General features: G+C 36.0%; 2 protein-coding genes across 2 annotated transcripts in view; one reads left to right on the top strand and one right to left on the bottom strand.

Moving 5' to 3' along the window:
• LOC139121347 (DET1- and DDB1-associated protein 1-like) overlaps positions 1–572 on the bottom strand; it is an 18263-nt gene extending 17691 nt beyond the window's left edge. The window contains exons 1-2 of the mRNA XM_070686164.1: positions 352–572; positions 118–195 (exon numbers count right to left, since the gene is read on the bottom strand). Coding sequence (XP_070542265.1) covers positions 118–195; positions 352–354 — 81 coding nt within the window. The 5' untranslated portion in view covers positions 355–572. The remainder of the gene's footprint in view (positions 1–117; positions 196–351) is intronic.
• LOC139121344 (maspardin-like) lies at positions 573–12247 on the top strand. Its single transcript, XM_070686160.1, has 7 exons — positions 573–1004; positions 4173–4334; positions 5850–5930; positions 7854–7999; positions 8466–8574; positions 10013–10261; positions 10428–12247. The coding sequence occupies exons 1-7, from the start codon at positions 942–944 to the stop codon at positions 10665–10667; spliced, it is 1050 nt and encodes a 349-aa protein (XP_070542261.1). The 5' UTR covers positions 573–941; the 3' UTR covers positions 10668–12247.

Genomic DNA, 12247 nt, shown 5'->3' with positions numbered 1-12247 from the left:
GAACGATAGGACAAAGTTAGGGTGTGTAGAGGTTTAAAATTTGTTATGGGGGCCCGCAGACCCTAAAATTGCTTGCAAAGGGAAACCTTTCTGAATACGGTACTGTGAATTACTTACCGATGTTTTACCGGAATCACAATGAAAGCGTGTGAAATTCGTTTCGTTGTGTGACGGGAGACCTCTCAAAAATTCACTCTGCAAAAGGTAATAAAGCGATACGTAAACGACAAGAAACTCGACAGATGTTTAAAAGATATATTTAGGTTCACAGAAATCTCTCCAAACTTGTTAAAATATCACAGATTGAGAATATTTCCAGGATTTTCTCCAGTTAATTTAACTCACACCCACCATTTTGATGTTGAAAGTGACGTCATGTTGCTTCACCCTGGGAAAGACACCTCAGCACTGTCAGTATTGACAAAACAAATTTCAATTGTTTTTATGGTTTATCGCACCGCAGTGGAAGTAAGCAAGTTCTTTTATAGTTGGAGAAATTACACAATAAGATTGCCCCACCCCTTCATCAAATTTAGAACGACAAACGACACCTGCGGAGTAAAGGCTGCCACAGGAAAAGTTTCATGTATCTCATGTGACTCGAGGTCACACATTCTGACTTCATTCGACTCTCGATGCACGGAGCCCGTCTGTCTGTAGGATATAGACATGGCTTGGAGGAGGGGGTCTTTCCCTGAGTAGATCTTCGTGTAAGGTTGAAAAACTCCAAAGAAAACTATTTACTGCAGGCGCTTCGAGGACGAGATGACTACCTGCTAGATTTCGTTTCACCGAAGATATTGAAGTGGAATTCGTACCGTGTACATAACCCGGAAGTGGCGTTGTAACAACTGTCTGTGTTTTCTTTACACCTTGCACTTGCTCATCAATAAAAAGGCAGAGAATTTCTTCGAGATATCCGTTTAAAATATTGTGATACTATGTCAACGCTGACGAAATCACAAGAGTACCAGAGTTTCAGGGCAACCGTGTCCCAGAAGAGGGTAAGATTATGAAATTCTTTTCACATGAGAATATAATAAATTCATTGATGGTGATTGCATCAAACTGACAGAAGTTGAATATTAACGATTGAGTTTTGTACCACTGTTTGTTCGCAGAGGTGTGTTGTCGTATCCATTTTAACTTCTGGGAAGAATGGCCCACCTCTTCTTGTTAAAGCAAACGATATCCGTTAACACATTAGTGCATGAATCTGTGATTTCCCCTTGCATCTTCTAGGAAACTTAAGGTGAAGTGACAAGAAGACATATATATTTGGCAATTATGGCCGCAATTGTAGTCTCTAGCCTAGCTTTATTAGTATAATTCTCTATAGGCAGGAAAGCATACTCTCTCAGTGTAGTGTGTGAGGACAAATTACATCTTTCTTTGCAATATGGCACAGATCCTTTTGAAAATCAAAGAAATGAAAGGGAAAAATGTGTTTTAAATATGTGGTGTCTACCTGGTTATCATCCCCACAAATTTGACAGTCGTCTGTGTTCTACATTCGGGCATGTTTACAGTTCAATACTCTACCCCATGTGGGGTAGAGTAACATGGTCAATTGTATTATTTTAGAAATCATATTTTTTTTAAACTTTAAAATATGAAATATGAATTACTGATAAGACATGTCTTAATAATGCTTACACTACAGAGGAAAAATAATTTTTAATTACACTGACCAGGAAATTTGAACATATTACCCCTGTCCTTAGGCAACTTCACTGGCTTCCGGTATCCTATCGCATTGTCTTCAAGCTTTTGCTCCTAACCTATAAAGCCCTAAATGGACTCTCCCCACTATACATCAGGAATTTAATCACGCCTCATTCTTCATCACGCATTCTCCGTTCATCTGATCAATTTCTTCTGCACACACCTAGATGGAAGATGACTTCTTATGGTCGCCGCTCCTTTTCTTCAGCAGCTCCAGTTCTTTGGAATTCTCTACCCATTGACATTAAAACTCCGCTAACATTAACATTTTCAAAAGACGCTTAAAAAGTTACATGTTTCAGAGAGCCTTTTTATGAACTCTTAGCGCCACTGAGCATTGTTTTTACCTTTGGATATTTGGCGCTTTATAAATTTGTTAGATAGATAGAGATAGGAAAAATAATAAAAATTGGTATTTTGGAACATCTGCCAAAAATATATGGTGTATCAATTCGCAAACATTTGAACTTAGAAAACGGCAAACCTTCGTGTATGCTACTTGATGTTACAGTTAACCACTCATGGTGAACATAATTCCAATTCAAGGCATTTCATGGAATACAAAAAACCAGTGACTCTGTCTCTTTAACGGTTATAACTCAATGCATGCCTGGCATAACAGCTTGACCGTACAGAGTAAGCTTTACCCGGATAATATTGTTACCCAGGGGGTCACTTCAACCCTTGGTGTCAGCATGTCAGTAGATATTGCCACCCATAGTGACAGCAGTCAGCCTTCCACTGTACTAAAGATTTGAGAAGAGGTGTGAATAACAAAAAGTTCAAAAGGGTAGTGGTTGGACATTTGTCATGAAAGAGTACCTAGATAAATCATAGAAAACACAGAGCAAGTGTTTGTTTATTGAAAATGATAAATAACTTGATTTCCTCACTGGGAATTTATGAAAAAAGTTCAAACCAAACATCACAAAAGCAGAGTCGTAAATCAGCTATGGCCAAACCCTAATGTTATGCCCTAAGTTGTGTAGGGAACATCCTCTACAATCACATGTAATTTTCATAAATTATTTGACGTAATTATTAATAGCAACACAATAATAATATACACCAGATGGCAAAGTTTCCTCTGAGCTGACTGAACACCCAGTTGGCATGACTTTTCAGTTTTCTATATGTTACACATCGAAGAATATTCATAGTAGAGCCCAGTACACCTGTATTGTTCAACTTCACTATTAAAGTAACATATCTTCCTGTCATGCATGGCTGACACAGAACAAGGAGAGCATGTGTACAAAAGTCCATGAGACACTCACTCCAGAATCAATGAGAATGGTTGTCTTTGATTGAGAGTGTCACATTTGAGTGATTTCTGAAGCAGTCCATTTGAAAGATTCGTAAGGTATTTCAGGTATTTGATTTCATTATGAAAAGAACATCAGCAGAAGATGGCAGTGAACATCACATTCATTATCATTGTGATGGTGTATTTCTAATTAAGTTATGATTAAATAAGAGAACTTCATTTTAGGTAAATCCATGAATGTAAATTTGCATTTGGGTCCCCTGACAAAGCACTGGAATTGACAGAATGCATTTAGAGGCAATTGCAACAACTTTTGAAATTAATTAATATTTTATTACTTTTGTTCCCGAAAACCAAAACATCTTCTTTTCAAAGTATGATGGAAAACAAAGCATAAGCCTTGCAAACACAATTACTGCATCGTGTAAAATACATGTATACAATATCATATCATACCAGTATATTGGTGGCAAAAAAACTGCAATCTGATTTGTTGAGACATGAAAATAACCGTGCTGTATTTGCAATATAGCACGGTTGGAACGGGTACAAGCTGTCAGCTGGAGGACAATTTTCCTTTTTGACATTTCGTGCAAGAATTCAAATTTAAATTATGATATAATAGCAATAAACCACACCTAGCGATGGCATACCTCTCCATTTTGACAAGTTCACTCCATATTCACTCGCTATATTGCTCGTGCACATATGTCATGAACGAGTCAAAATCTGTTTGTTACCATCACTGGGTGTTGTTTATCGCTTAATTATCATTGGCAAATGAGTTCTAGTCTTGAACTAAGTAACAGTAGTTGTCAAAAGTAAACACTGGACATTGCTTATGTAAAGGTTGCATTGATATACAGGCAGTTTTGACAAGTTGCACACTGGATGTTTTGTAATGATCTTCAGAGTAGGATACAAAATGGGTTTTATGAACACAGCAAAGATAATTGACAAGAAAATGTGCTTTATGAAGAGAGCAAGAAAGGTAATTGAAAATACATTAAAAGTGCAGCTAATGAGAGTAATATTTCTAAAGTTGCAGATAATGGAAGTTATATTTGTAAACAGTTAAAATTGTATCGATGCAAGGCCACTGGTGATAGTTGTTCATGTAATTCGTTAAGAAATAAAATCATAAATCATGAGTTACTTAGACGATATTTTCAATTTCCAGGTGGTAGTGGATGATGATGATAGCAAAGAATGGATCATGTATGATGCAGGGCCCCGGTGTGTCAAATGTCCGCTGGTGTGCTTTCCACCGGTCAGTGGTACTGCTGATGTCTACTACCAACAGATGTTGTCACTTGCAGGACAAGGCTTTAGAGTCATATCGGTAGGTATAGACAGGAATTTAGGGATGTTTTTAGATTTTTTACCATGTGTGTTTTGTGTGTATTTGTTCCCTATGTACTTGTGGTGAAATTTGTAAAATTCATAAGCTTATTCAAATCAAAATTCCAGTGATTCATGAAATGTAAAGTTCAAAGACAATAAAACCAGTTTTCAGTCTGTTTGAAATATTATCAGGACTCCTTTACAAAGAGTCGTACAATTATCGATAAATATTGTCATAGTCTTTAAATAGGCTCATTGTGATAAATGAAAAATGATATCAAATTCATAGTAGCCTAAAATTTTTCATCAGGAGAAATATATCAAATCCTACAACATTCAACTATAACATACTTTATCATATAGGGCAACAACTATAGGCACTATTTTTAGCTTTTCTGTAAGCCAATGAAAAAGGGCAAAATTTATGGTATCTTTGAGATATGCAAAAATGATGTTTTGGGTTGCTGTGTCTACATTAAGGTACAATTTACAACCATAACAGCACTTAGCAATGTGATGTATGTGTAAATGCTTTTTTACATGATTTCCTCATTAATAAGGTTCTTTGCATGCATACTTGACACCAACTCAATCGTGTAGTTTGACTCAACAAAGAACTCAACCTCATAAAACCCACAGGCATTTAGGAAATCCTCCTCAATAACATAAATTGTCCTTAAAGAACTTGAGTGCGACACATCTTTTTTTCAAATTATTCTAACATGGCTTGAAAATAATCACCATCTGCTGCTGTGTACAGTGGTATGTTTTTGTAATACAGAGAGTGTTGACCGGTGCATGACTGATCTGCAGTTGTGTGGGATGCAATTTTTAAAACCACCATGTAAACCTGTTAAGTTGTCAAAACTCTTAATTCAACTAACTTTACAGGAATGTTAAGTACAAATAACTCATACCAAAACCTAACAAAGTACTTACATACATTGTAAACATGTTTTTAAGCGTAAGTTATGAAAATTCCCAGATTTTTTCTATAAATAATTCATCTCATGCTTTATTTAGAAACAATAAGTCAAATTATCATCTGTCAATCATAAGACAAGACTAAGTTTATGTACATAATACTGAATGTTTATCAGACTGTGTGCATATAAACAAACACTTTGTACACTATCAGTCTATTTATATATGTGTGTGTGTGTATGCGTGTGTGTGTGTTTACTACCATAATTGTTACCAATTCTTCATATAAAGCTATTTTTAACAAGATCAGTTTTCAGATATGATGCATACTATGAACTCTTCACAAATATGGACAATAATTCACATAAAATTCTCTAAAAGGTTGATTTATTTCAATTTGTGTCAGTGTACATTCACTCCCGTACAAAGAACAGTAATATGGCGGTCCTCACTTTGTGTTTACTCAAGGAACTGCCTTATAATCCACCCACTCCGAATGTACGAAATTTATGATGGCTATGTACATGACAACTTCACATTTACCATTCCTGCAAATGATACAGTGTACTATTGTTTCCTTGATTTTCAGATGGAATTTCCAGTATATTGGTCCATTCCAGAGTTTTGTGAAGGTTTCCGGAAACTGTTAGACCATTTACAATTAGACAAGGTGAGAATTGTGGATTTTAAGTATAATTTCTATTTGCTTATTTTATACCATGCAAACCTCATAATGATGTAAATTCAATAATGTTACCAAAAATGCCAGTCTCTGCTTGTAAGACTCTGAAAACCTTCGAACCACATTTTCAAAAATCATCTCATAATATCATTGAATATATCAGATAAAATGACGTATCATATATGTTGATTGCTATTCCGGCAAATAAATACTAATGCTGTATACCAAGAAATGGTGTGCTTCATGTCTTTTTTTCAAGTGAAATATTTCTGGATAAAGTATTGTGCAAACTTTGTCAAAAACAATTATATTCATCCAGTGGCAACTTATTCCTTGTTCAAGCTGATATTCCAGATATGGCAATGCGTATTGCATAAATTCAAAAGGATAAATAATTTCTCTATGTATTATCTTTATAACTGAGAAAGTATGATAACAACATTCAGTTTTAAATGAAAGAAGTTAACTTTTTATGTTCAGTCACGGCTATTTATCAATGGTTTTCACACTTTTTGATAATTTGAAATGCTGGATAAATCAAACAACCTACAAAATAAAGTTAAACAGTATCGAGAATTAACTTAGCCATCGCCAGCTTGAAAATTCCTGCAACTCCGATGGTAGTCCCACTGCTACCTAATTCATTTATATTTCTGTTATATTCTTATATTTATAAGCAAATTTGTAATGATATGCTAAGGAGTCCTTTAGATTGATTGTTCATGACAGAATGTCTGTGAAAAAGGTGAGTTGTAATCACAAAATCAGCAAGTTTCATTTGATATCTCAAGAAAACAGGACAGAAACAGCAACTTTCTCATGATTTCCTATCCTAGACACTCATGATTTCCTATCCTAGACATCTCTATCTATTGTATTCTTGAAATTGACAAAAAATTTTCTTTTATTCTTAAAGTGGCACTCCCACATGATAACATTTTTAAAACACATTTTCTTAATGCCAACAGTCGATATTTGACGTGGCGACTGCACGTGGATCGCGAGATATCGATAAAAACATGTCCTCAAAAAAGTAAAAGTTTGAATTCCGGTGGCCCACCTAATTTCAGCTTCTGAACATCGAACGTTCGGCACTGGGGCCATTGTCAACTAAGCTATGGAGAACAAGTCTATGCTGACGCTGCTGTACGCCACAGTACCACGCACATCGGTGATCGGTCATGTCCTGCCGGAGAAAGCCGAGTCTTACTGACTCGGCAAAAAAAACCAAAGGCAAAGCTTGCTAATTCTACCAGATTTTGCATAGGTGACCAGCACAGTTACGTTTGCTTGATACATAGCGGCCGCCGCGTGGAATGCAGACGCATACCATGTGGCGGCCGCTATGTATCGAACCACGCGTAACTGTGTGGCAGACGACTAATTGTAGTCATCAGAGGCGGCTAATATTTTACACGTAAACATTGATATCTATGTGGTATTGGTTAAAAATCTGATTGAGAATAATGAAAAGGACAAAAACTAAGGAGAAGTTTTTCAAAAAAATTACCTGAGGTAAAGGCATAATGATGTCTATAAAGTCTTCGCAGTTGGAGGTAAATTAATTGCGTCATTCGAACGTTTTTGGACTCCCCAGAATATCGTCCATCAGCACAACAACAAACCTTCGGCGGATTTCAGGTCATAATCAGAAACTTTGGGATGTGAAAAATACGCTCGGGAAATGACATGCTTTTATCGATATCTCGCAATCCGTGCGCAGTTGCCATGTCAAATATCAATGGTTGGCATTAAAAAATGTGTTTTAAAAATGTTACCAAGTGGGAGTGCCTCTTTAACTGTAAAGGACAAGTACCATAAATGAACAAAATATATCCAGATATTTAAGTTTCCAAACATACTGGGACATACAAATTGCCATTCAAAAATATCTATTTTCTCGTCTCACAGGTACATGTATTTGGTGCATCTTTGGGAGGTTACATGGCCCTCAAGTTTGCCGAGCATACTTTCAAAAGCCCAAGAGTTCAGTCTCTTATTGTGTGCAATGCATTCATAGATACTGCAGTATTCCAGCAGAAGATGGCTGCCCCAACGTAAGTAATTTAGTCCAGTGTCGTGTGACAAGGGAAATTGGAACACTTGCTGTCTCATGTACAATGCCATTGAATGGCAGAGCTTTTCAATTTTGAAAGATAAAATGCAAGACCATCAATGTAATTTATAAGAGCAGTGTGTTTTATGGATCAAAAAAAGCAACGAGACAGCGACACTGATAGCTGTGAAAAAAAAAACAGGGAAAAGTTCCTCCAGTTGGGAATGAGCCTTCACAATTTTAGTGTATTTCCTGCAAAAAAGGTCGAAATAAGTTCAACAGAGTGGCAATATGCACACATATCCTACTCTGATGCTTTAGTCAGTGATGCTACATCAGTAAGTTAATGGAATGTTGATATACCGGTATATCAAACTGTGTAGCCATCACAATAATCGAAAGATGGTGGAAATCAGTGACGTTTGCTGTGAAAATTGTTTCTCATAAAGCCCTTGTCTTGCTTGTAGGTTTTGGTTAGTGCCAGCATTTATACTTAAGAGAATGGTGATGGCCAATTTCAACACCAAAATGACAGATGGAGACATGGCTGATTCTATAGATTTCATGGTTGAGAGGGTAAGTGTGTTTATGAATGCTTCTGTTGTACTGTCTGTGATGTAATTCACTAAGGGCTGTGGATAAAGAAAACTAATTGCGTTTAGCCTCAACCCCCTCCCCCCTCCCCTAAACGAAAGTTTTTAAGTGCGAAAATCCAACAAAGCCTCATCCTGTATCAGCATACCTATAATTGGTACTTCCGTCGCTATGAAATCGCAACAAATTGTAACAATGCGGTAACACACTGAATTTTTGTATCTTTCCTTTTCTAACACAGTCTCTGCCAACTCAGCAATGATGCAACTAATATGAAATGAATTGAAACAGTGTATCCAAAATGATCGTTACGTTATTTTACACATGCACTGAACCACATGTATGCTAAAAGAATGCTGGTGTAGCATCGGTGCCGCACTGGCCTGGTTCATGCCAAACAATATAGCAATGTTTTGCAATACATACAAACGTGTAGTGAGATATTGCAATATCAAGACATGTTGTGTGATTTTTGCGCACAGTAATCGAAATACAGCCAAACCCCCTCCCCCCTAAAAGCAGACATTGCATTTACTCATAGACCTTCGAGGGTCTATGGTTTACTGTGCCCATGTTTTTATTATCTATGGTCCCTAAGTAATTGGTTGGACACTGTACTTCTATATAAAATGATATGAACACTAGCACATTTTGTTCTCTTCATATAGTGGGGAACAGTCAACATTTTACTTCTATTATTTCAGCCTATAGAACAAATAACCTGCTCAGTGTAGAATGGTATTCTCTTCCAAAATAAATGCAGAAGTCATTGTCATAACACAGTATCATATTAATGTTACATATAGTGGGGAACAGTCGACATTTTACTTCTATCATTTCAGCCCATAGAACAAAAATAACCTGTTCAGTGTAGAATGGTATTCTCTTCCTAATAAATGCAGAAGTCATTGCCCATAACACAGTATCATGTTAACGTTACTTAAAATGCGTCAGATAACAGTTGCTTCCAGAAGCAATCCTGAATGTGGGTGAATATTAAACTAAGGATGAACTGTTGGAATGTGTTTGTCTTTAGTTTCCGGGGAGTGGCAACATTTTATGCAGGCTTCGTAGAATTTTAGAACTTCAGAGTTAATTTGTTACTAATTACTTCTGGGGAGAAGTGATTTTGAGCCGAAGGTTATTCTGTATGATACTCTGTTAAGTTTTAGATATTGTCACATTTGAACCTTAACATGACATAATATTGAAAGAATTTTGCTATCAAAATGGAAGGGGTCTATCATAGGATTTATTGCTGTGAGGAGTAGATTCAGTAATTGAAACATTAAATGTTTAATAGCAATGTGTAAGTGGATGACATTTCATAACTGCTTGCTGTTACATCCATCTTACTTTATCTACATTAAAAAACAGAGGAATTGCTTAATGTATTGAGCAATATTTTGTTGTATTTCAGCTGGATAGTCTAAGCCAGTCACAGCTAGCGTCGCGACTTACACTTAACTGCAAAGATTCGTACGTGGAGCCACAGAAACTAAAAAATGTTGATATCACTCTGATGGATGTCTTTGATGAAAGTGCCCTTTCCATCTCTGTCAAAGAAGAAATGTACAAGTGTTTTCCTGATGCTAAGCGAGCTCACCTCAAGTCAGGAGGCAATTTTCCATATCTGAGCCGCAGTGCTGAAGTAACTTTGCATATCCAGGTAAGTGTTCAAGCAGTGACTGACGATGCAATTATGTTCTGTTGAAGGAAACTCATTGATGACATTAAATTAACTTCCTTCGGATTTCATGGTAATTGTCTTTTAATAGAATTCAAATCTGATGACAACTGTGATCTGCTGAAATGTTTCTTTTCCTCGTGAACAGATTCATCTACGACAGTATCTCGATACTGGTCACAGTGCCAGAGATCCATCAATCGTGGACACCCCTCCAGCACCATCGCAGCCAAGGGAAGGTCAAAGTTCATCAAAGGCTGCTGCAGCACAAGACAGTGAGAGTGAGGAAGAAGATGATGATGACGATGATGATGATGAGGAGGAGGAGGAGGAAGATGATGAAGCTGCAACAGAAGAGAAACAGACAGAAACAGACCAAGGACTATAGACACGTAACAAGGAACAATGCATGCACCTTTAATTTGAAGTTTTTTTTCTGTGCAGTCCATCGATTCTAGGAAAGAGGATTGCAAAAAAAGTTATTCTAGCAGCATTTTTGTTTCTCTGTAGTATTCATGTTATATTATACTTGTATTTCTTTTGAAATTTGAATTTTTTTCTATGAAACCATCAAGTAGAAATCTGACCTTTTCCTACAGAGGTGATAATGTCACTCAAGATGATAACTGACAGATTAATATGGTCAAATCAATGAGTGAAAAATTCTGAATGTGTAGAACCAGCACATGATGCCTCACTCATGATGAATAAATTATGTTAGCTGTGATACATGACAAAGTTGTGGTCACATCCAATGGTAAACAATGATACATGTAGCATAAACTTTAAGGTGGGGCTCTTAATTTATGGATGAAACTGATAATATTATTTAGAAGGAAATAATCATGACAATGACCCAGTATATGTATAGTTTTACAGAGAAATTTTATAAAATTTAATAGGCATTGTTGTCAGGACAATGAGCTATGGGTCACAGCTAGAAAGAGAGTGTTTCACAGTTAAACATTTTGTAGCTTTCAAGTGTAATCAGCTATATACATGAAAGAACAACGTCAGAGTACTTTGTACAATACTAAGTTTACTCCATTCTAAATCTTTACATGTTATTCTACTTTGACTGAAATGTTGAAGTTTCAAGTGTTCTTCTCAGATATCAGTGGTACAGTATCGGCTGATTTGCATAACAAGGAATATGCAAATGATTATAATTTACGTATTTGATTCATGTAGTCTCCATCTTGTCCTTTTTGATGCCACCTGAGGTATTGATGTAGAATGCATAGTAGCAGTATACACATTAACTATTGCCTCTACAGATGCTAGTCTGGTTATACTTTCAATAAAATCACAAGATACCTAAACCTTCATGGCCAGTGATCTGAAATCAAACAGGAGCTAATCAAAATTAGTCTCAAAAATTACACAAATGAAAAAGTGTTTATCTACTTGTTCAATTTAGGTAATTTCTGTTTTATATGCAATCATTTTAGATTCTCCTGAATAAAAGATGTAAATTTTTCTCACAATAAGCCCAAGGCTTGGACATTGCTAGCATTTGCTGTAATATTGGGGGACTGAAATCATCTTTTGTCATCCTATTCTTCTATAGTCATGAGACTGAATGGTGAATTTCCTGGATTTCTGACTAAATACGACAGTAGGAAAATATTCCTTTCACTGCTCGTAAGCTTATGTAAACTTTCATTCCATTGTGTGACGCTTTTACCAAACATTTTACTACCTTTATTATTTTGAGTTGCAACATAGAGAAACTCTCTGAAAAGTTTGGCAATATCAAGTTATTTTCACAAAATGGTTTCTAGATTGAAGAGAAAAGTGGCCACATTGTATGTCTGTGGTGGCTTCATTTTGTATTTTGTTTTTAAGGGAAAATATTTTATAGATTTTCAGCATGCAATTGAATGAGAACTGAGTTATGAATGTAATAATATGAGTAAATGAAAATGGGATTCTCAATAAATTTAACAAAACATCATTGCAAAATAA

This window comes from Ptychodera flava, chromosome 21, assembly GCF_041260155.1.
Source record: "Ptychodera flava strain L36383 chromosome 21, AS_Pfla_20210202, whole genome shotgun sequence".
Taxonomy (NCBI): domain Eukaryota; kingdom Metazoa; phylum Hemichordata; class Enteropneusta; family Ptychoderidae; genus Ptychodera; species Ptychodera flava.
The sequence above is the reverse complement of the archived record's forward strand: the minus strand, read 5'-3'. Positions and strand labels throughout refer to the sequence as shown.